This window comes from Desmodus rotundus, chromosome 6 (genome assembly GCF_022682495.2).
Source record: "Desmodus rotundus isolate HL8 chromosome 6, HLdesRot8A.1, whole genome shotgun sequence".
NCBI classification, from domain to species: domain Eukaryota; kingdom Metazoa; phylum Chordata; class Mammalia; order Chiroptera; family Phyllostomidae; genus Desmodus; species Desmodus rotundus.
Window position 1 is genome coordinate 126537173 of NC_071392.1, and position 25909 is coordinate 126563081.

The following is a 25909-nucleotide window of genomic DNA, read 5'->3' on the forward strand; positions in this document are numbered from 1 at the left end:
TCATATCTAATCTCTTTTAACATTATAAACAAAGAAATATTATTTGTTCATACTATGGATTAAATTTTAAAGGTACTATTTATATACAACTTATACTATCTGTAACAAAAAATATCACAGATTAATTGAACTATTCCTCTCAAGGAGGTAATTTAGTATATATGAGATAAAACTGTGCATCATTTATGTATATATTAAAAATTCCCTAATGAGGCACATCCGTGATAAAGGCCCATTAAGCTATTACATGCAACACTTTCTTTACTCATCAAAGTAAGTCAGGAAGGATACCTTTTTTGAAACACAATGAGATGGAAAATACCACTCTGCATACATCAAAAAAATGAATTACAACTTTCTTTAAAAATTGTGTAATTCAACATTTTTACTTACTTATAATTCTAATTAATAAGGTTGTATTATCACATTTCCATAAGGAACTAGACTATCAATAGAAAGAACAGTTTATTCTAGTTGTTACACCCATGTACCTGTTACCTGCCTTCCTTAATATTTCCCTTTAAAGAATGCAAGTCCTGCTGTTACTATACTGTACAACCAAGTGTAAAAAGATAGGAAATTTAAAGAGTCTAAACTAAAATTCCTTTTAAAAAACAAAGCAACAAACTATCCTCCAGCAAGTGTTAGTGATTAAGAGTACTTATTTTTCTGAAGAGCTTAATATTTTGGAAATTCAAACCACAGAAGAACCAATGAAAGATAAAGTATAATCTCATACTGCCACTGTGTGGTTTACTGAAGTATAACATCATAAAAGTCCTCAGGTTCAAGGTAATTATTACTGGGAACACGTATTTCTTAAGACAAAAATCCAATGAAATACACAGTTGATGTGAATCATACTCTGTAGCTAATAAGGTACCTTTATGAACATCCAAATTAAATCAGAAAGGTATTTTTAGTCCCACTTTCCAAGTAAGTAAACTGACGTCCTATTAAGATTAACTCATTTATCTCAGTTAACATGTCTAATATAAAATACCTTTACATTTACAAACACCGCTGCATGCACGTATGTGCCAAGGATTCACAGGTAACAACCATACCCTATCTGGGGTTAAAGACTTAAAAATGCATTATATGCCAGAACATCAATTCTCCTCCATAAACTAACACTAAAAAATATATATATACAATGTTGATGATAATTCCATAGAACTGGCACTTTCATTCATTGTTGAAGGCATTATAAGCTAGTATAATCCAATTCCATTTCTGGGAAGCTATCCTATGAAAATATTTGAAAATACGGAAAAAGCTGTGGATTATTTATAACATCCTAGATGCTGGGCATCTGAGATTTAAAATTTGGGTTTTGACACTGGTAGTTTTAACAGCTTGTGAGAGAACCACAGGCTGATCCACAGCATATGTAAAGTTGCTATGTGTGTGAGGAAATCACATAACTAACGAGTAAGCAAGCCTGACTGCCAGCATTAGCTTCTCCTTGTGGTCTCTACTAGTTCTCCAAGCTTGGAGACATTTCTAAAATGGGGGGAAAAAAGAAAAGCGTCTCTGTTAAAAAATTGTTTTTAAAAGTAAAAATCCCTAAAATAGCAAGCTAATTATTTGGCTGGTAATAAAAATGAAGAGATCTAAGAAAGTACTGATATTTGTGGGTTTGGAATCATTAACGGCCTTAGGTCACATTTCTTTTCAATGCCATAGTTCTACTTTGGTGAAAGATCAGAAATATGATTAAACATTCAACAACAGAGAAATGATCAAGTAAACCACAATCTATCTAATCACTCAGCAGCTGATTTAGGGTAATGGTATTACATATATTTTTCACATTTGAAAATGTTTTATGACATTAATATTACATCCACAAATAAAAGGGTCAAGATAAAAATGTACTGTTAAACAGAAGAGGGAACAGTTCTTAATTCATTTCATGAGGTCACCATTACCCCAATATCAAAAACTAATGACATTGCAGGAAATAAAAACCTGTAGACAAATATTCCTCATTAACACAGGTACAAAATCTTTAACAAAACATTACTAAATCGAGTCTAGAAATATATACAAATCATAATACATAACGACCAAGAGAGGTTTATCCTAGTAAAATTATTGCTTAAATTTTCCAGTTAGAGACATAAATGTATCACTTTTTGGTATTTGCACTACATAACTGTGTTAATAAAGACAAAGATTAAATATGGTCCACTCAGTATAACTCTGAAATATTTACTATAAAACTTATTGATCAAGTTAACTTTAAATCTTTGTAAGAGAGAAATGAATACCTCAATTAAAAATACATTCATTTAAAATACCTTCATTCATCAAGTTCATTCTAAGATTAGAATTAAGCTATAATTACAACATATTTGACTTTAAAGATAGAATTCCACATATCTTATAATAAAATCAAGGGACTCAAGTAAAAAATTTCTTCACAAACATCTCCGAGTATGGGTGTATTGTCTACTGTGAGACTTACTAACAAAGGGTGCTCGAACCCTTAAAGCAGCCTTTGTGCTCTTTTGCTGGATAGTTCTGACAATACAGAGAATTCCTCTTTATGTTACTTTGAAAGCTACTTTACTTCATCATTCTCTTATTTACTTGCAAAAGCACCGACTTCTGAGATAATAAGAAAAACTCAATCTTTACAAGTACTTGAAAATAACTATTAAGTCACTTTTTGGCTTTTCTTATTCAGGCTAAATTAACTGAGTTCTCTCAACCATAGTTCACATGATAATGCCACCAAACTTCATTTTTTTCTTACCATCACTTCCTACAAAAGCCAAACATTTAAAACAAATGGTTATGACATAGCGCATTTGTTTTAAAAGTGGTTAGTATTAAGAGTATTAGTATTAACTACTTTTTATAATAGTAGTTAGTATTCTTTCATCTAGAGGCCGAAAGAACTAAATCCACGTCAAAATTATACCTACCTTTAAGAGATAATATGTAAAAGATATATGTAAAAAGCAGTAATCTGCAAAATCAGTACTGTTTGCAAAGGTGTGTGCTAATTTGCCAAGGATTGTTGAAAAACCACATATACTAGAAAACAATCCTTGTTTATCCTAGTTTTTAATCTTTAACTGTGACATAGTTTTAAATAGTATTGCATTACTCTAAAAAAGAGTAGAACAGTCCAAGGCAGTTATAAAAATCAGTTACTATGCTATACTTTTTGACTATTCACAGCAAAACTGAGATGGAAAGCTAAGCAGTACACATTTTGTATTAGTGAAACCTCACTGATTAAGGTATAATAGGGGTTGTAGGTGAAAAGTTCACTTATGAATTACGTATTTTGAAGTAAGTTTAATGACTTTAGAACACATGGTACTAGATTCAAGTTTCTATATCCTGAAAATACTGAAATCAAAGAAAGGTTTACCTTCATAAATGAACAGAAATAATTTGTAGTTAGTAAATCAAAGAAACCAAGAATAAGCTGGCGAAAGTCAAAACACTAGTCCCTAAACAACTGAGAATTAAATGATGTATACAAATACCATGTTAACTTCCTCCCCCAAAACATTCCTGGAAAATAAGATTATTAAAGTTTATATTCCAAAGACAAGTCAATCTTCTTTTCCATCACGTCCAAAATGCACTCAACATGCTAAAATGAAGAAAAACAAGTCATCATTTAGTTAGTATCTAGTTCTTACCTGGAACCCACTTAATTTCCATTTCCATATCATTTTCTTTGCTTTTCTTTTCTTTTTCTTGAATAATCTGCAAGAGTTGTCTATATTTAGCAATTTGTTCTTCCTCATCTTTCTGACTCTTTTTTGTTTTCCCATCTTCTTCTACAGTGACTTCATCATTACCTAAAAAAAATTATTTAATACACAGGAAGAATTCATGTCTAACTCCAGTGTTTAAATCTCAGTCAATCCAGCACCCTCCTGAAAGATGCTGTCAGACCTATTGTACGACAGCATATCAAAATCCAACTCACACTTCTTAATATTAAATGAATTGAGTCAAAAACAGGTTTTGTTTACAATAAAAATCAGTTGAATATAAATTAGCACTGTCATAGCAGTACACTTGGGAAATCTCCCTTTTTATTAAAATTCATATTTAAAAATAATTCTGTTCCCTATAACCAAGACAGCAGGGATGACATTTTATCCCTCTTTACGTTCTCCACCAACCATTAAAAGCTTTAAAATGTTTTTATCAATAGAAAGAAGCAAAATATTGTTGGGATGCATTTGAACGATGGATTCAGCTGTTCATGCTGAAGAGACAGGTAAAGAAAGTTGCTTGTAATCCCCAACGAAAAATAGTAAGTCCCTTCTATTTGATGGTGAGCAAGTATGCTTATTCTCAGGATCTCATGAATACATTAATAAAGAGTTCATTCAATTAATTTCCCTGTGTGGAAAAAATATTCACATTTCCATTTCCTGATTTTATAAAAATAATTAGAATCCAGAGGAACATAGGAATATTATAAAATTCATGGGCAACAAATACCAAAGAAAACAAATAGATGAAAAGTTTGTTTGCTCTACATTTCCACTGTAATTCTCTAAGGCAAAGCCATAAATTAAAAACCTGGGTTTTAATGCAAAACATAGAGAATTACTGAATTGACTTAAATGTCCCAGTAAAAAAAATTCAGAAGTAGCAAAAAGAAGACCCTCTCTTTTATGAGGTACAGCTAAATGGTAACTAAAAATGTCCCACATTATTAAGCATTTAGCTGTGAAACATCAGTGTTAACAGATTGTCCTCGCACCTTTAAAAAGGTGATAGGGAAAAAAGATTGGTTAAGTAAATGTTTTTACTGTTTTTTTCTCCAAATGAATAAAAAATAGTCCAGGACATTCTTTCCATCCTATCACACTTTTACATTTTCACTCAAACAGCTGAAATTCATTTTTTTCCTGTTTGTGCTTTGTGCCACAATAATAATGTTGGATGGAATTCTGTCATGTATCCCGTAATTCAATGGATAAAACATCAGGAACACATTAACAAAATGGCAATGTATTTCTTTCTATTAAAAGCTTACTTCTGAAAACATAATTAGAAGCAAGCTCCTTCCAGGTTGAAATTTTAGTGGTAAGTCTCTGATGGCCTACTTTAAATTGATTTTTTCCAGTACTAAAATTTACTTTCTGAAACCCTAAAATGTGGGATAATTCACGTAGGTCTGTTTTTTCCAATTCAAGGACAATGCTCTGTGAAAGCCTTGATATTATATAGTGAGTGAAAAAATTAATTGTAAAAGTAAGAAGCCCTGCTATGATCTCTTATAAATAACATCAGGAACATCTAGTAACTCTAAGGCATTCAAATACACTATCGTATCTAATAGAGGTACAAAATTACAGATTAAAGTAAACTTGCAATCAATTAAAATACTGAAGTAAAATGCATGCTTTAAAAAACATAATGAGTTAATATATTTCAAACAAAAAGTCATCATTAATCCTTAAAGTTTTAGAAGTAAAATACATATATGAGGTAGAATGCTCAGCACTGTGCTTTCCATTCCATCTGTGGAACAGAGAGCAAGAGTAGTACTTTACAGAAACACAAAAATGAAGCAGTATCTTCAGTAGTCTAAAAGGAATGGTGATAGCCCAATCACAGTATCTTTCTTAAGGGAGTTAAGGTTTAATGGGCCTACGATAATGCTAAAAAAGCATTTTAGGATTTAATTTCATGCTTAGGGTATAAAAATAATACAAATGTAAAAGGAAAGCCAAAAAGACAGCTATGAATATGTTAAGCTGCATATAAAAGAATATTTATTCTTGCTATTTTAGAACAGATATTTTATATCTGTGTTTAACATTTATGGTTCTTCCTTTTGCTGTCAGCACCAAATCTCTTACTCATAATTTTGCATGATTGGGAATTCTTCTATTTGATAAGAATAATAAGGATGTAAGGAGATCAGGGAGATAGTAGCAACCCAAAACTGATTAGAAATTATAATCAAGCAACCAAATTCCCAAACAGGGCTTGATCTAGTATAGGAAAAAGGGGTGTTTTGAATCTATTTTGAAAAAAATGAGTTATTTTAAGCACACAGCATATACATTTTAAAAATATACTATTAATCACTTCAATCATCAAAAAAACCTTTAAATAAAGATATAGATAATTTGAGAATTTCTGCTTCCATTAATGGGGAGCTAGATATTTCAGACCAACCCTTTCACTGAGGACATCAAGTTGGATTAAACATTTAAAAAATCTTTTTAAAAACTTCAGGGGGGTTTTAAAAAACCTTTAAAAACTGACAAGTTAATGAAGAATAACAAAGTCCATATCAAGGAGATTGGAGCACCAAAGAGATGATCCCAGAGTTGGAAGACCTTTCTTAACCTGAGAGCATTTACTGATCCACAAAAGAAACATCTGTGGGACTAACTACAGTTTGGGCAGCCTGGTAGTGCCACGGGGACAAAAGTTAAAGACCATAAAAGAGGTGATTTCAACGAGTACCCCTACAGTAAGCAGGGACCCAGAGGAGTATATTCTCAGGGCAAGGGTCAACCAGAAGTAAACCAGCCCTCATGAAGACTTGCATCACTCACATAGTCCAGGGAACGTCAAGCCTTAAAATGCAGTAATGCGGTCCCAGAATGACCAGAGTAAATGAAGGTTCTCTCTGATGAGGTACTCTCACCTCAAATATCAAAGCAGCACATATAGTTAACAAGGCAGGCAAGTAAACAAGAGAGAACTATCTTGTAAGGTAACAGAAATCAACCCCAAGAGATCTGAAGTGCTGAAATTATCAGACACAGATTACAAAAACATGCTCACTCTGTTTACAAAAATAAACATGTTAAAAGGGCCTGTAATGAGTAGAAAGATACTGATTTGAAAAATAACCAAATAGGACTGTTACAAGTAAAAAAATACAATAACCAAGTTAAGAATTCAATGCATAGGTCTATCAGCATTTTTAACACTGCTGAAAAAATAATTAGTGAACTGAAAGACAGGTCAGAAGAAAATATCCAGAATGCAGCACAGAAAGACAATAAAAAACGTAGGTGAATAGAAACATGGAAGTTACAGTGAAAAGATCTAACATATATTTAATTGGAGTCTCAGAAGGAGAGGGAAAAAGAAATATCTCAATAAATAATGGGTAAGAATATTCCAAAACTGATAAAAAATACCATGCTACAAACTCAAGAAATGCAACAAACTCCAAGCATTAAAAAAAATTTTTTACTTTAGTTCACAGTAAAATTGCAGAAGGACAAAAAGAAAAACTTTAAAACAGTCAAAAGAAATAAAATCCAGACAACCTTAAACTTTCCATAAACTTTTGAAGGAAATGCTTATGAATAAAGAAAGTCATGCTAAGGAAATATTTTTTAATAATTTCAATTACTATCTAAGGTGTATGTAATACATGGGAGCATGTTTTGTGGACAGCTTAAGACTTAGTTTGGTACTCCCTTTTAAGCTGCTACCGAAAGCACATTTCCATTAACAAGTCTAGATTAGGCATTTGAATGCTTACAAATGTAGAACACCAGAAGATTAACAAGTACCTTGCAGCCCATCTTCTAACTCCTCTTCATCTTCACTAGAGGAAGCTAAATAAGCTTGAAAATCCATGTCCAAAAGTTCTTCCTTTTTAAACTTCCTGTTGAGTGTTGTAATTCTTTCATGATCGGTCTCATCCCAAGTGATCTCCACCTTTCACCAATGAAAAAGAAAAAACAATAAATGAAAATGAAAATGTCAGCCATGCAAACTTATTAATGGATATTCATCACTAACTTTTATGTTAACCCTAAGCTAAAAAGGTTAAGACATGCTAAAACAGATAAATGACACACTTAGAAAAAAGTATTCTACTTGTGGAAACAATCATTTCAATTAACTTGTATCTCTTGCTGCCTAACTCTCTGCTACATTTAAGGTACTCCACTACCGGAGGTAAAAATTCATTAATATTTGAATTATTGTGGTGAAAAGAAACTTCAAAAATGCACTAGTGAAAAAGTTAGCATTATTATGAATCAGTGAAAGCAATTTTTTCACCTGGAGTTCTATGTAGTTCAGGTCAACAAACTAAGTGAAATCTGCTGATGAAGCTTTCAACACAATCTCAGTGGGGTCTATTTTCCAAAAAAGATTAAGAACCACTGATGATTAAGGCATCTATTGGCTGAAGTACAGTAAACCCCATGACACAGGAATTCATCTATTACATGATGGGTCTGGTGATTGGCTCCAGTACTTTACACAACCCGGTTCCCAAACAGGTTCCTATCGGAGGTTTTATCTTCACCACAGGGTGGGTCCTACATCCTTGTTTTCCCCCCCCTCAGATTAATCTCCCCAGATCGGGACAACAAATTGAGCACTAATAAACCAAGGAATCTGATCCTTAAAATAGCTGCCATTGTCTTGGTTCTAACTAGTCACAGGATTCAGAATTATCCTTATTTTGATAATTAAGCTTGAACTGATGACCACAAAACCACTGCTGGAACTGGGACAGATATGGATAATACAGCCAGACCCCAGAACTCCAGACTGGCTGGCTAGACAGGCTTGCCCTGGTCCTTTTTTAGTTTTAAAAATAATATGACTTCATTTTATGTGACTGAATCTTTTATCTTTTTAAAAATGTTTTAATATTTCCTTTTTAGTCTCTTTTATTTTTTTTTAAATCTTTTTTCCTTTTTATTAAATTTATTTGGGTGACACTGGTTAACAAAATATATAGGTTTCAGGTGCATAAGTCCACAACATATTACTTACTAAAGAATCTGTATACTGCATTGTGTGTTCACCACTCCAAGTCAAGTCTCTGTCTGTCAACACTTACTCCCCCATACTCTCCTCCACCTCTCCTGACTGCCCAGCAGTGAGCAGATCTTTTAGACTTCACTTATACATAATGGTAGGGGTTTACTATACCCAGGAACTAATGAAGGCCACACAGTGCCCACCAGAGCATGCATGTGAAAGATACAGAAGTCCCTCTCTCTGCTACCAGACCATCCTCAGAAGAGAACAACAGTTTGCCACAAGAAAGGAAGTGGGATGCCTGCATTGCTGCTGCAGAGTCCAGTTGTGTATAGAAAGTTAATGGGAGGCAAGGAGGAAGGGGTGGGGTAGGGAGAAAGGAAAAGGCAGGTAGCAGAATAATAAACTAATTCAATAGAAATCTTTTGTCTGTGGATTAGTCAGCATTAATGTGGTATCTAGTAGTCCTGAATTATTCTTCAATTATTCTTACAATTTTGGATACTATTTGCAGAAAAAAACGTGTTCCTATTCTAAATTTTGATTAGTTTTGTTTTAACTGGAATTTGTGGTAATCTTCCCACTACCTCCTTCACATTATTCCCTAGAATATTAATAACTAGTATGTTACTTATTAAACAATCTAGTTGATTAAAAGTGTATGGAAAAGAGAGAAGAGAAAAAACAAACATTTGCAGGTAGGTAACTGACTCAGGCTTAAAAGCATAACAAAAATCTGTAAATAGGTTCAAACAGATATGGTAGATAAGAATGCAAATACACCTGTATCTCATTTTATTTGTACTTGTGTATTAAACTTTTGAATATTGTCCATTTCTAAATATGCTGTAGTAAATAGTACACAAAGTCTTAAAGTCCAGCTACACATTTCTAAAAGTTAAGAAATACCGTTGATGTTCCCATTGCAGAAGATGTGAAATATTTTGGTTTATATGCTGTTAAATCCACTTCTGAGGCTACGTCCTTGGGCTCATCATCAAAAGTAGTATCATCTGGTATAAACCTAAGAAGCAAACAAATTTACTTAAACATATGCTGCAGTAATAAACAACCACAGCTTAGATTCTCTTCTAATTAGTTGTAGTTTATACACACATACCCTATAAAAGTTTCTACAGAACGCACATGTAGATGAGGCAAACAATGTTAGAAATAACCTTGGCACAAAATTTCTGCAATTCATAAACTATAAATCTGTAATTCCATTAAATTTAAGAGAACTCTGTGTAGGGAGAAACCCTGCATTAGGAGTCAGCTAATGAGTCAGGTGTAAACACACATGGATCCCTCATGTTTCAAAAGACTTAGACTCCTGTTAGAATAGTCATTGGACATAATATTCTGAAGATCAAACAGAATTATTAATGGTTAAGTTTTCTGAATATAAAGTATCATACACATGAGGTGTTACTGAAAATACAGAAAAGCTTAACCTGAATCTTCAAGACTAAAAAATCCTAATAATCTCATCTTAAAATTTTTTCCCACAAATAGATAGCTGTTAAATGTAAATTAGTGATTATAATTGTTAGGCAATTCTTAGGCATTAGGCTAAGAAGGAATTGGGGATGCTGGGGAAGCAGAAATAATCCATGATTACTATGTTCAGCTTTTGAAACTTACAAAGATTTTAATTCCTCAAGAATAGCATATGCTGTATATTCCATCAAAAATGATTTTTGGGGGTAGGAATGGGTAATTAAGGTTCATTACATCTATATAACATCCTCCTACAGCTATACTTTTGAACACACTCAGTAAAAGAAAAACAAATACATTTGTTTTTGAGCTTAATATATCTAACTGTTACTAATATGCATGCTTTTGTATTTTGGGGCAGATGAGAAAAGGCTTTCCTGGATCACAGGATGGCAGTAGAAAACTCTATTTTCTTTTATATATGACAAAATAAAACAGTGAATGTAAATTTTTCCATGGTCACTGATCTGATTTTCTAGGCACTGCCAGAGCTTATCCTAACACTGCATGGAAATGTCCCAAAAAGGAAACAGAAAGAACAGAACAATCCTGAAGAGAGTATGTTAACATCAATTCACACTAACCAGAGTATGACATTCTAACAAATGTTTGGTAACTACTATGTAAACATTCCAAACAACCATCTCCTATTGAAATTGTTAACAGAAAAGAGAAGGAAATAGGTGCCTCACGAGATATGACCTTCTAGCTATATATTTAAGCTCACTAAAGTCTTACCCCAAAATATCAATTCCAAAATTTTTATTTGTAATTTTTCTACCAGTTGGAATGCCTTTGAAGTATGAAAGCCATAGTGACTATGAACTGATGCATTTTTTTCCAAAACATTTCATTTTGAGAACAAAGCCTCTAACAAACCTGCATACAAAGAAGTGGTTTCTATTGAAGTGTCACAGTAGAATGGTTTACTGGGTTCCAAAGGACTAGGCTAATGATAAAATGGTCCTCAGAATGGACATTCACAACCACCTAAAGGTTTTCAGCTCTGGGTCAGTGAAACCTGAGCACATGGTGAAAATAATGCCCAAGTCTGAAGACAATGCCAGCAATTCCATTCATTTACTTACTGAGCAGCATTAGAACAGTGTTGTCCAATAGAACTTTCTATGTTGATGGCAATATTCTGTGTCTAAGCAAATGGATTTAAAATGAAAAAAAATTTTTTTTCGCAGTCTCCTACTACCACAAATTATGCAGCAGGTTTCCCATATTTGGGGAAATTGCAAGGGTCAGCACATCCTGAGTGCAATGGATAAGCCTTGCACTGGGAAAACTACCTCTGTAATCATGGTATCTCCACTGCCAGCTAAGTACTTTAAAATTTTTAGTTAAATAAATTTAAATAGCCAGATATGACTAGTGGCTACTGTATTGGACAGCACAGATCTTGAGGTACCAGTTTATTAGCAAATTCCTTTCCTCCCCACTTTAATGTGACTTAAAAATAAAAGTAATTCACCTGGTTCCTAGTTCTAAAAGACAGTTGCAAAGAAGTATCACTACACATAACCCATTATCTTAAAAACAGAGCCAACATATTTGAAAGGACATAAATGTGGGGTGGCTCATAGAAAATACCTTGTCATTTTCTCATTCCAGTTTTCTTTCTTAAGAGTGATGTTCCATAGGACAGAGTTCATCCAAAAGCAAAAAATCCTCTTTTAGAATATAAAACAGCACAGGGCACTACCAGTTCTAATATTTTTTTTTTCTTGTACTCATGTTTACTACGAGATTAAATTGGTAAAACACACACTGGATTACCTTAGATCTACAAATGAACAACTACTTTCAAATTCCAGGCCATCACAATCCTCATAAATTTTAGCAGCTGTTTCAGGAGAATCACAGTCTACTACTGCATAATAATACTTCAGTCGTTTAAATTGATAATCTCTCAATTTTTCTCTAGAGGTCCTAAGAAGGGAAAAAATCATTTAAGATTACTTACACAGAAACACAAATACCTATCTCCCTTTAAAGAATAAATGCAATTGTTTCAAGAAAAATACATTACAACTTCCATACCAATCCATCCTTCCTTTATGACTTTGCCTTTATGAATGTTAAAACTTTAGTTCAATTTATTATTTTGACAAGGTACAAAATAGGTATTTTGTTTGGAATTTAATATCTGGAAAAGGAGAGTATAAGAATTACATATGCTTACCTATGATTAATTCTCAATCAGTTATTCTTTGTGTGTGTTAATTTTGGTACCATGTATACCCTTCTCAAGAAAAACTGATAGACAAGTACTACATTATAAAATATAGTAAGAAAGCATTAGAAATAGTTATGAAATTGTGTTGTCAAGTCTAAATAGTTATAAATTTAATTTCTCTTAACTACAACATATTCTTTGAAGGTCTTCATCTTTTCTCTTCTGCCATCAATATTACAGTATTTAACCACCACCTTTATTAAGTGCACATGTAGCTCCACCTAGTGGTTTAAGAACTGCCTTAATTTTTTCTATTTTATATTATCGCAGCAAAGAACTTCTTATCACTCTTCTATTTTTGTATTTAATACTCAATTAGACGAGATTAGTAATTTTAACACAAATAGTTTCAATGCTACTTATATGGAAAGTAACATCCCACAAAAAAGGTAATAATTATTTTCATGAATACAGAAATAGAAATACACGCACAAAATATTGTTGGAATAGTGTGCCACTTCTGACAGACTTTCATCTACTCTGCAAGCTGTTTTAACTTTGAATGGCATATGTAACTTTAGTCCTACCTTTTAAAGTGACTAGAATTCTGAATCATTAACATGAACTTAAAGGTTTAGTTTTATTATCTATAGTGATTTAATACCAGTCCTTTTCAGGGGCATCTTCAGGAATACTTAATAATTCTACTGGTCCTTGAACTTGTTCTTCCTTCATCCTCTCCTTTCCAAACTCCGAAGGATATATCTAAACACAGAAAAAGTAAGATAAATGTAATTAATATTTTCCTTTTCTTTTAACATCCAGACCTGTCAAGGTCAGTAACTTTAATTTACAAATGCAAACAGCAAGGATGACTTCACTTCCAAACCCTCTATAGGAAGCTAAAGCATCCTGAGGAATCTTCTTAAAAATAGTCACTCCAGCTGGAGAGTAACAGATGTGGGATTTGGGAACAAAAATAGAACATCTCCATACATCAACTGGAACAAGATGGTTCAAGGCTCCAAGGGAAAAATCAAGAAAAACAAAACAAGATTCTAAGCTCAAGGAACTCAATGCAAATACACACGTGAAAAATGACTGGATTAACTAGTTTACATAAAACACACATTATTAAAGAAATATATAAAACATAATGAAGAAAAATTTTTTTGTAATACTCACCTAATCTCTAAGTCATATCATTTATTCAATGCTTTTCTTAAAGACATTCCTTTTAATAATGGGTTGGCCAAAAAGTACATTTAATTTTTTTCTGTATAATGGCTCTAGTAGTGCTTAATTGTCATTAACTTCATTCCAAATAATTTTGTTCAGATTGTATTGTGACAGCTGTTATATCATCATGCATTTAAAAAAAAAACATCAAAATTGGTGAATTTTTTGTGCAGCTATTTTAATACTGAAGATAGAAGAAGATACACAACATTTTTGGTGTATTATGCTTTAACATTTCAAGAAAGGCAAAAATTCAATTGAAACACAAAGATTTGTGCAGTATATAAAGAAGGTGCTATGACTGAACGTATCAAAAGTGGTTGGCAGAGCTTTTTGGTACTATTGACACTTTGGCCATATAATTCTTTGCTGTGGAGTTGTCTTAGGCATTGGAAGATATTTAGCAGCACCCCTGGACTCTACCCACTAGAAGCCAATAGTGGGAGATGGCCGACATACTCAAAATATCCACATCAATAAGGTTATAGGTGAAAATGAAAAATGTCTTTTATTTTATGAAAAAAACTAAATGTACTTTTTGGCCAACCCAATAGAAAGGAACTGATGACAATCTTATCATGTAGATTAGATGTAGTCTTGGGTACAAGAAAAAGGATTTATCCTTACTAGGATTTGGTACTTTTGTATCTTGGCTACTTTTGAGAGTCAAGAAATATAATTATGTTAATTTGCATTGGCTGACACTACTGGGCTTAACATACACTTAAGTAATACATTTTTTTTGAAAATGTGTGAAATATGCAATTCCCTAACATACGCATAAATCAATTAGGGAATATGAGTTTCTTTTACTGCTTTGAGTTGCACATACTAGGTTTTGATGTAGAATTTTAAAATACATATATAATCACATCTGTTGATTCTTTGTGTTTTTTCTCCTTTTTAAATCTAGAAGTTTCTACTACCAATCTCCTGAAACACAAGATTTAACAAAAACACAATTCTGTTTTTGTGGTTAGATTTCTAATTTTTTTCCTTTACTTCATTTGGAGTTTATTTTATTTGGGCCTTTTATGAGGTGGGGATCTTTGTATAAGTTCTCTATACAAAGACTTATCTCAATACCATAATTTAACTCATCATTTAAACTCTTCTTTTTATCTGTGTCATTCCATTAATTTTTCTCATTTTTACCCAAAACTGTTAATTTTCATAGCACTATAAAATGTTTAGATATTGTAACTGGTAGGGTCCTTTTATACTGTTATGGTATCTCAAAAATTCATTAGTCATCTTTACTTGTTTATTCTTTTAGGTGATTATTGGTATCCTTTCCCTTAACTTTCATTTGAACTAAATTTTGATTGAAGCTACACTAAAACTGTAGAACATCTTTAAATAATCAACCAATTATTTAGAGGTGCTTCAAATACTGTACTAAATACTCAGCACGAGATCCTTTTCATTCAATCCTTGTAACTACAGTAGGAAGAAGTGTTGTTATATCTACTTGTCAGATAAGAAAACAAATTTGAGAGATTAATAAAACGTCCAAGGTCACACAGTGTTTATCAGAATCAACATTTGAACCCCAACCCCCCAAAAAACAACAAACAAATTTTAAAAAAGATTTGAACATAGGTCTGTCATATTGCAAAGCCTGAATTCTTAATCACAATGCTGGCACAATGCTAAAAATATGGTATCTCAAAACTTAAATTTTTCAAATTTATCCAGTATTATAATTTACATCATATAGGTCATGTGTCTAAGCTAATTCCCAAGGATTGTATATGTTTTTGATGCTAATAAAAATAGGATATTTTCTTAATTGGTTAACGCTGGTAAAAAGGAATGCAATTTCTTTCTTAAATATTTACATTACATCTTGTCCCTTTACTCAGCTTATAATAGCTTCCCTATTGATTTATTTAGGTTTTTAAATTTACAATCATATAGCCCATCAATAATAATTTTACTTGTCCTTTCCTTTATTATATCTGTTATATCAGTTTCACACCGAACTTTACTAAACAATTTCCAGATAAATTATTTTCTTTAAAAGAAAAACTATGACTTAAAAAAATGAAAATGAATTTAAAATGCTTAGAAATATTTATTTCAAAGTGAAATCAATTCTCACCTTTACAGAGAATATAACACCTCCTTTAGGTTTAAATGAATTGAACAGAGCAAGCAAATCTTTTGCTTTTAATCTATCCCAGTCCATGTTGCAAACTGCTAATCGATGTGTAATCTAAAAGGAGAAAAATTTTATATTACATAATCTGTCATTCCCAATGCCTGCAAAATAAAGATACTAAAAATACAATGCCTTCTTTCTCCCGAATTCTGAAATCATCAATGTAATATTTATCTAAGGAGTTTCAATATATAAAAGACAACTTTAGATCACATGATAGTAAAACTGTCAACAGAAAGTATTTCCTATTACTTGGCAGTTCTTGAATCATGATGAGCTGATTTTTTAACTACCAAGTCTGCTAAATTATTTTGCCAACCATCCATAAAGAAGGAAGTTGAGTATGGCACCCTGCAGCATTTCTAACAGGTGCAATAGGATCTGAATTCAAGTTACTTTCTAAAAATTTAATGTGATTTTTAATTATTTATGTAGAACTTCCTTATTTCCTTGAACAGACATCAAATTTATATAGACATGTTCCATATCGAGGTTTTAATCAGAATCGTCATCAAGAGGATTATTTAGCAATAAAGTTTTTCCCAGTTAATTTAATGACATCATTGCCATCCATAAAAACTACTTGTGTCTTAACAAATGATCTCATTTATTCAAAAGATTACCTCATCACCCCGAGGAGCATCTTTATCTAGTTCTCTCCAAGCATGCTCAAAACCAGATTCCTCTGGAAGTAGATCTGCCATATCTTCTTCATCTTCAGAGCTAGTTTCTATATTTCCTTTACCTCTTGCAAGATCAGGGCCACTGTCACTTTCATCCTCATCCTCACTAACATCATTTTCATCCTCCTCTTCCTCATCATTTTCACCTTCATCATTGTTATCATCATCAGTTGAATCTCTGCCAATGCTTGTAATTCCATCTTCAGATTCTTCATCACTTCCTATTCCTCTAGCACTTTCTAAATCTTCCTCCAGAGCATCTTTATCAAACATTTTATCACCTGCTGACTTTTCATAACCATCACTGTGTCTTGCCACTATGAGTGGAACAACTGCAAATAGGCAAACAAAGGAGAAATTAAGAGACTATATAAACACTGAATTAAACTGAAATCCAGTAAAAGTATAATTTCTAGAAAAGAGAAAAAAGGAAAACATAAATTCAGCAATAATTCATGCCTAACCAAGTTACCAAATAGACCAGGTCATATAGTAGATTCATACATTCATTCAATTTTTTTGGAGTGCTTGCTGTCTGCTAGACACTCAATATACAATCCCTGGCAAAAGAGAAGCAATCAGTGCCCTCAACGAACCTCCAGGTGAGTAAAGAGGATAGATGGACAGATACTGATCAAATAAAATCAATCATATCAATACATATTTAAAACATATAATTAGAACTAGGGTAGGTACAAAGTAGAAATGTTATATAATGCTGTAAATTGCTACTTGAAGGATGAAGAATTAAGTAAATAAAGTTTAACGAACGTATTAGGGAAATGGTCCAAACAACCAGAAAAGCATATGAAAAGATCCCCTAATAGAAAGATACCTGATATGCCTACTGAGAAGATCACCTTGACTATGTTGAAGAAAACTTACTGGAGGGAGCCAAGAGTGGATGTGAATAGAGAAAAGTGCAGTACGTACTTACGGAAAGAAATGAAGATAGCACCAAATTGGTGGCAGTAGAAATGTAGAGAAGAGAATGGAGTCACTTCTGACTTTCAGAGTCAGGAAGTAAAACAAACAGTAATCAGTGACCAAAACTTGGGGTGGGGCAATGTCGGGAAAGAACCAATTTGTTCGTTTGGGAGAGGCAGATAGATATCAGTTCAGTTTTGGCTATGTTGAATTGGAAGTGCCTTTGAACCATCTAAGAAGACACAGCAATAAGACTATGTAGAGTCTACAGCTCTGGAAAGTCTCAGAGACAAAATTTTTGACTCGTTCATGTGTTATGATAACAAGTTGTGATGTGAATGATATCATTTATGAAGAGTAATATACTAATTTTAGGTACATATATTGTACTAAAGTTAATATATATTCAACTTTTCTGCTAAATCTTGAACTTTGTAACTAACCTATACTTAGCAAAATATGAAGAGTGAAAGATGATTTCACTTAAATTAGATATTTTTAGCCCTCACAATTCTAAAAGGGCTCATTTTCTACTTCTAAAATCATTATGCTTCAGTCTACTGTATGTATATATAATATAGATATATCTTATATGTTTTACTGATCTTTAAGTTGGAACTTAAACAGTTTAAGACTAGGAATGAAATTGGAACTTTGTTTTTCTCTTGGTCCTATAACCTTGTAATAGTCATTCATTGACAAATATTTATTATTGAGTATCTACTATGTACAAAGTATTGAGCAAGGGAAAAGAGAGATGATTTGTAATATGACCCCATGCTCCTGATGATAAACAAAAAGAAATCATTTGCTAATTTATGAAGCGATATTCTAAAGTATCACAGAGAGACACATCTAAATTTGCCTGCAGAGAGGAATCTGTAATAAGGCTTCACAAAGATGACATATGACCTGAAACTAAATGGTAGGGGTTTTGTTCTTTAAGAGGAAAAGTAGGATATAGGCTTTTAGAACAGTAAGAGAGTGGGAGTATAAAATATAGCTAGCAAGTAGATGTAAAAAAGCCAAAAAACAGGTATTATTATAAGTTATGTATATGGGATTGGAAAAACACTATCATAATAGTGAAAGAATGTTACAGAATTCACTTTTAATCAATATGCTCAGAAATAACACCTTGAGGACCTAGCTCTATCTACTATTCCAATATTTCTCAAGTATTACTTTGCACGTCACCATATTTTTCATTAAATTTAATATTTTAAATTGAATTTTAAGTATTACCTTTGTTTTAAATAATAACCCTGAAATCACAAATGTAGTATTTATAATTTTTTAAGATGCTGGTATAAATATGTGATTACTAACATACAAATATTTTTGAGTAACATCTTACACATGACATCTTTTCATATGACTGCGGTACTACTTATCCAACATTGGGTGTGATACATGGGAAATTTAAAGAGATCTAGTATTTTAGTATTTTTGACAGCATCAAATACATTCAGAGTATTCACTAAATTTTTCCTCATAGCTCACCATGTACAAAGCTTTATGCTAGATGATGTGGGATTACCTTTATTCTTAAATGGTACTGCTCTAGTAGTGATTATAAACACTACTACTTATCCAGCTACTTGAAAAAAAACATGCTTTATCATTTCCCAACTGATAAAAGTAATAAATGCTCATTTAAAAAAATTAAAGAAAATACAGTTAAAGAAAGAAAAGATGACTAGCAATTTTTCATTCAGAGATAACTGGATAGTTATTTTCATAGATAACTCCCTAAATTTGTTTTCTATGATATATCCACTGATTTATTTTTAAGTAGCTGGTCATACAATTTATGCTATTTTATAACCATTATGAAAACTGCATATATCACTGTCATGTTTGGATGTACTATAACTTACTTAATCAATCCCCTAATGATTTATATTACCATTTTAAATGTAAAAACAATGCTATAATGTATATTCTTGGCACACATATCCAATTACTTGCTTTAAATAAATTCTCAGGGGTGTGGGTGCTAGGCACATTTTAAAATGACACATAATACCACACTGCATCTCCTCACATCACCTTTAGTTAATAGTTATTAAAAAAATCCTGGCGTACAGTAGTTGCTTGAATGACAACTGAACAATCAATAATGAATGAAAGAAGGTCATACATGGAGTCCCTTCATTTCTACTTACAGATAATGCCTTTTCTAAACTACAACAAGCAATGTGGCGGGGTAGAAATATTCAAAGACTTGAGTTGCAGACTCAGCTCTGTGTATCCTCACACAAATCATTTTAGCCCTCTTTTCTGACTAATATACATTAATTTCTTGTGGCTATTGAGAAAATTAAACACAGATATGTAAAGACTCTGTAAAATTAACCCAAATATCTATGGTTATATTAATCCAGTGCCCTAAATCTAGTGAAATTTAAAGGCTGCTAGACTAACTTACCTCACAAACTCAAACCAGTCTTGTGTATTCTCATTTTGATTCTTATTCTCCAATTTCAGTAATCAGACTCCTATCCCTTTTTCTTAACCTGTTTGCTGCTTGGTTCCACTATACATGGAATGTGACTCCACCTCTAACCCACTAATCCCTGCTATATGGAACTCTTCCACTGCCCAATACTTTCTACCTTCCCAATGTGATCTCAGCCTGCAAAGACTTCTCTCTGCCTTTTTCTCATGCCTACCCTCCTTTGCTTCTGTAATCAAAATTAGTCTTTGTCTGACTTATCTGAATATCACCAATTTTCGTTTACATCAATGATCAGCAAGAACTAAACTCAAAATGTCCTGCTGCTAGAGGTAACAAAACATTTTAACAAGGTTAGTAAACATGTAAATATGAACTAGAATAAAATTTCTTATCTAGTTCCAAACAGCCATTTCTAGCTGTATCATCCACTCACCCCTTCAGAGACCTTATTATCTAATCAAATGGGGATACTGATCTCTTCTGAACATGCCTAACCATATCTTTGCTCAGAAAGTTTTCCATGTATAAAACTCCAAATTTTTGTCTCCAAATTTTTCCAAACCCTTACCAAAATAACACTTCGTCTATGAACTTTTCTGATTACTCTATCTTGAATAACTTCTTCGGAATTCTCATAGTCCTCTGCTGAACATATTTTATGGATCTTATAATTATTCTGTTTCCTATTATGGTTCCAATCTCTTCTGCCTTGTATCTGTGTTCTCTAATATGGTAGCTAGCAGCCACATGTGGCAACTGAGCACCTCAAATGTAGTTCATCTAACTTAAGATCATCATGAAAAAGAACATAAAATATCTCATTGATTTTTATATTGATTACACACTGGAATAATTTTTGATATACTGGGTTAAATGTTAGTATGTTAACATTTTAATGTTAACATATTTAAATGTTAATAAAATTAATTTCACCTGTACCTTTTTTACTTTTTAATGTGAAATTCAAAATTACGTATTTCTATTGGACAGTGCTTTTTTAAAAAAATTGAATTTACTGGGGTGACTGGAAGTGCTGCTTGCAACAGAGCCACTGGATAGTTTACCAAGCTAGTTTTTGCAATAGAGGATCTGCAAAGGGGTAAGATGGGCTAAAACCAAGACCACACTCCACTCACCAAGCTACACACTGTGAAGGAAGGCTCAGCGTCTGCTCAAGGAAAAAGAACCTGTTGCTTCAGTTAAAGATGCTCTTTCTCACCAAACTCTAAGCTCTGTGTGTTCACAAAGGGCATACCTTTAAGTTTCACAGGCATTATATGTGCTAACAGTAGCCCTGAGACGGGAACCGTGTCTTACTCATGTCCTGTCTGTCAAATAGGAGTCACTAAAAGTAGCTGAATGAAATAATGAATGAGTACCCAACTCTATTACCTTTTTCAGGCACAACTCTTATCAATTGATGAGAACACAACACTTTTATCTGATTAGAGCATACAGCTTTCACTAGTGCCCATCACAAACCAAATTTGTTTAACCTCCAGACTCAAATTTTTGTATCTCTTCTAGATATTATAGCACCAAATCAAAAATAATGATTATATATTTCTTTTATATCTTTATACTTCTAAATAAGCACTTGATAATTCGTAGAATATAAAAATACTTATATGTTTATATTTTTAAAAGATCATAATAAATATAAATACTACCAAAGAATCCTTAATTTTTTTCCAACAAACCTGACTGCATTTCTCTTCCTGTTTCAGAATACTCAATCTTGGGAGATTTCACAATTTCGGAAGTGCCTGAGTCTACTGTCCTTACTATTCCTTTGGGACACAAGTCTGTATTATGTTGAAAATTTTTTTTTTTCCGTTTTGTACTTTTTGTTATAAATTCTTCACTATCTTTCTTGGGACTTATTTTTGAATCTACCTTCTTCGATTTACAGGAGATGTTCATTTTCTGAATTATGTCCGAGTTATCTAAATTGTTTTTATTTCCAGAATACTTTTGGTTAATTTTCTTGGTTTCTTTCTTTTTCTCCTCAACTACATTTTTTGACTCTATTTCATTTTTCTGTTTTTTTTTCTTCTTTATTTCCTTCTGGTTCAAAGCTTTGTTATCTTCACCAGAGAGATCTGAATCAGAATCTGAAAGGTCGTAAAAGCGTTTCAAGTCCTCCGTAGTGCTGTGGTTGATTGGGCGTCCTCTTTTATCCACAGCATAATTCAGCTTGAACTTTTTGTCATGAAACATTGCTCGAAATCTCTTGTCAATTTTGACTTTTCGATTCTTTTCTGGCATTTCCCAAAATCTTGGGTCCTTTGTAACCCGCTTAAACCGCTGGTCACTCATTACTTCTTGTTTAAACGCCATTTTTAAATGTCTGACTGGACAAGTACTTGAAACCAAATCTGAAAAATAAAACAAATGTTACAATAATGAAGAGGCAGTAATATAATTAAATAAGATGTTTTGGGAAAAATATTAATTCACAATATAGTTTAAGTTAAATGCAAATAAAGGTAACGAGTCTAGTTTCATTTAGGAACTTATTCTGAGTCACATGCAGAAAACCAAAAACTATCACAGTATCTTCTTTCAGTTACAGAGCATTCAAAGAAATAAATTTAAGGCAAAAGCAAGCAGAATTCCAGGGATAATGCTTACTAGCCAACTGCATTCAGTTTCTGTATTTGTTTGTATACCTGTATGCATTACAAGTTAAAAGCTAATGTAATTAAGAACCCCCAAGCCTCATCTGGTCTCATTTTTTCCTTCACAATCTGGTCCTACTCTCTGTTAGTTCTTACCTCATGCTCCTTCAAGCGCCTTTAATTCTAAAAGACTAATCTCATAACAAAACAGACCAAAATCGAGTCAGATGTAGCTCACAAGCTTCTCTTTTTAGATCCAACCATCCTCCAAGAAGCAGATGAAGTCTCACTGTAGTTAATAAATATCAAATCTTCCTATAATTTATTATTCTAGAAATGACCAAGGCTCAAATGGGCGAATTCCCACCCCCAAACATACTGGAATACGTGTGTATACAATTAGTACTGTTTCTTGAAAATAGTCACTTAATGGTTTGGTATCTCTAGATCTGATTTTTGCAAAGAGTCAAAAGTCGCCGATTATTAGGAGCAAAAAGTAACGAATCAAACAGGCTAGTGGTACTTTGTTTCAACAGCAAGGCTCGACGATAAGGCTATATTTTCCTAAAAATTGAAAACAATTTCATACACCAAGAAAAATCAAAGGTTTAAATAAACTACTTGCACATCCAAAAGTATTAATCATGGCCTATCAGGTAGTGTTCCAACAGTTTTAGATGTGTTAAAGCATTCAACCCTCCGAACAGCCTTACGAGGTAGGTATCATCTCATCCAACTACCAGAGGCAACGCACACACACGTTTAGAACGAAAGTACTCAGAAAAAATCAGATATTCAGAGACTGGAAGGCGACCTGACCTCACCTCCAACGCCCGCCCTCATCTTCGCAGTCCACCCTCCCCCTTTACCCACCTTCTAAAGTGGGGAACACCAGGGTGGTCCCGGAATGAATCCCCTATCTCCCAAACGTCAGGACGCTGCTATTGGACTGAGGTCCCTCGAAATGACCCTGATAAGTCCAGAAAGGCAAGGAGGGAGGGTGCAACCCTCACGATTCCTGTCAGAAACTGGTTCTGCCCGGTTCACAGTTCTAGTTGAACCCTACAACCCTCACCTCTTAGGAACCTTCTCCAAGTCTCACGTGGGACGGCGCCCACAATTCTCCGCGTGACGCTCCGCCGCAACGGCTCGCGAAATGGGCCAAACTACTTACTCTCGGCGCAGAACTCTAGAGTAGTAGACGTTGTCGCGGCGCATGCGCACGATCGGCACGCCATCAAAAGGCGTCGTCCGAAAAGATGCGGCTGACTCGCCTCTGGCTAGAGTGGCGCCGACCTCCGGCGGCGACGGTCCTGGGGAAGAACCTTGGAGTCAGAAAGGTTGCCTCTGGCGTCTCTTCGCTGGGCAGCGCCTCGCCTAGAGCCCTAAATATCTTCGACCGGGATTTGAAGAGGAAGCAGAAGAACTGGGCGGCCCGGCAGCCCGACCCTTTGAAGTTTGACTACGTGAGGGAGGAGGTGAGTCCGCGGGATAGCGGAGGAAGGCGACGACGAGCCTCGGCTTCGGGCCCCCGGCAAGGAACCCACGGACTTCACCTCGCGATGTGTCCTTGAGAAGCGCCCTTCTTTCTGGGCCTCTTTTGTAATCACGGAGGGGGCTTGGATATTTGTAGGGTGCTATTCATTCATTTCCCCCCCTCCGTCCCTTTTTTCCTACCTTCTTACCTTCGTGTGTCCAGAGCAAAGTAGACCGCTGCCTTCTTGAGGTTTCATTCTTGTGGGAGGTGAGACAGACAGTGAATAAAAAATGTGGTGTCAACTAAAGAAGTTAGTGGAGATAATAAAAGTGAAGTGGTGTAGTGACTGCAATGGTCAGGGAGGCAGCTCAGGCAGACGATAGGATGAGGCATTAGCCACGCCGACATCTGGGGTCTGGGGAAGAAAGCCTTATAGGCAAAGGGAAAGACAAATGCAGAGCCTCTGGGGCCAAAAGGGCACCGTTGAGGTCTACAGTGAAAGGGGGAGTGGAGGTCAGGGTGGGCCCAGGTTATTAGAGCCCTAGGCGGTAAGAATTTTGGATTTTGTTCTTTATCTCAGCTGCCCATTTAATATGGTAATCACTGTCCACATGTAGCTGTAGAGCATTTCAGATGTTGCTAGTTCAATTGAGATGTGCTGTGAGTGTAAAGTGTACTGGATTTCAGTAACTTAGTGTAAAAAAGGATGTAAAATAGTTCACTAATAACTATTGATTACATGTTGGAATTATATTTTGGATATATTGGGTTAAATAAATATGTTAAAATTAATTTCTCCTGTTTCCTTTTAATGTAAAGTGACTACCAGAAAAATTTTAATTGCATATGTAGCTCTTACTGTTTTTATATTGGCCAACACTCCTGTAGAAGAGTGTGAGGCTGTTGAATGGTTTTAAGCAGTGTAGTGATAAAATCTGGTTTTTCTTTTAGGAAGATCAAATTAAGATCTCTGGTTTGTCTGTGATTTCGAGACACCTTCTCCTCTCTGCCCAGATGGACTAGAGACTGAGGGTTTCTATTCTTTGGACGGGCAGTACTAAGCTCAGGCCTAAGTAATTGTTTTTTCAGAGGTGGGGCGAAGTTGAAGGTCAAGCCAATGCAACAAACACTTACTGAGCCTCTGCTTTGGACAAGGCTCTGTGCAAGCCCTGGCCTGATCAGATGATTGGCTGTGTTCTTAGGGTTCGTGACAACTGTAATCCTGGATTACAGTTTGACTGCGGCGTGGCGGGTATACCGACCAGAAGTAAAGTATGTGAGAGTTCTTTTTATAATATTAGGCGTGGTATACAAAGTGGACTCTGGGAAAAGATTTCTGCTATACCCCCTCCCTCCCCCTCCTCTCCCCAAGGCAGAAACACATATGTCCTGAGTTTTTAGGTCCTACTAGAAACTCCGGGGTGTTTCTGAGAGAATGAGTAGAATGGGGGGAATACGAGCCTCCCACATCTATTCCTGCCAGATGAAGCTGGCCTAGCAAAAGGAAGCACCTACCTTATGACCTCTTTTCATTTAAGGTGGGATTGGGGAGGGGATGGGAAGTGCGATTTCTTCAGATTTGGCTGACTTTTTCTAATTGACAAATACTGCACATAAAGGTTTACTCATTAGGAATTCCACAAAATTTATAAGTAGTCATCAAATAATAGAGTTTTTAACTAAGTGATAAAGTTTAAACATTGATCTGTAATACACCCCAGTTAATAAATTTTTTTACTTTTATATACTTCAAGCTAATATTCGTGGACAATTATGTGCCTGTTATGTTCCTATTGATTTTCATCCTTGTGCTCTTATAGCACATGGAATGTAAAGGCCATATATACATATGTATACATACATACATGTATACATACATAGAGAGAATGGAGATATGTAGAATA

At 34.0% G+C, this 25909-nt stretch overlaps 2 protein-coding genes and 1 non-coding gene across 10 annotated transcripts in view; 1 reads left to right on the top strand and 2 right to left on the bottom strand.

Moving 5' to 3' along the window:
* ESF1 (ESF1 nucleolar pre-rRNA processing protein homolog) overlaps window positions 1-23708 on the bottom strand; it is a 64496-nt gene extending 40788 nt beyond the window's left edge. Inside the window, exons 1-9 of one of the 3 annotated variants that reach the window (XM_053926160.2) lie at window positions 23604-23708; window positions 21608-22285; window positions 16460-16851; window positions 15777-15890; window positions 13098-13198; window positions 12034-12186; window positions 9658-9772; window positions 7539-7686; window positions 3669-3830 (exon numbers count right to left, since the gene is read on the bottom strand). In XM_053926160.2, coding sequence (XP_053782135.1) covers window positions 3669-3830; window positions 7539-7686; window positions 9658-9772; window positions 12034-12186; window positions 13098-13198; window positions 15777-15890; window positions 16460-16851; window positions 21608-22247 — 1825 coding nt within the window. In that variant the 5' untranslated portion in view covers window positions 22248-22285; window positions 23604-23708. Of the gene's footprint in view, window positions 1-3668; window positions 3831-7538; window positions 7687-9657; window positions 9773-12033; window positions 12187-13097; window positions 13199-15776; window positions 15891-16459; window positions 16852-21607; window positions 22286-23401 lie in introns of all 3 variants that reach the window. The other 2 variants (XM_053926159.2, XM_053926161.2) reach the window with 2 other exon arrangements.
* LOC112304272 (U1 spliceosomal RNA) lies at window positions 11417-11583 on the bottom strand. Its single transcript, XR_002974724.2, has one exon. It is a non-coding gene; the product is annotated as a U1 spliceosomal RNA (small nuclear RNA).
* The window catches only part of NDUFAF5 (NADH:ubiquinone oxidoreductase complex assembly factor 5), a 36820-nt gene continuing 34618 nt past the window's right edge, over window positions 23708-25909 (top strand). For 2 of the 6 annotated variants that reach the window (XM_024559391.4, XM_053926162.2), the window contains exon 1: window positions 23951-24006. Coding sequence is in view for 1 of the 6 variants with exons in the window: in XM_024559389.4 (XP_024415157.1) it covers window positions 23788-24006 (219 nt within the window). In the remaining 5 variants the exon portion in view is untranslated. Of the gene's footprint in view, window positions 24007-25909 lie in introns of all 6 variants that reach the window. The other 4 variants (XM_045194489.3, XM_045194490.3, XR_008427063.2 and 1 more) reach the window with 3 other exon arrangements.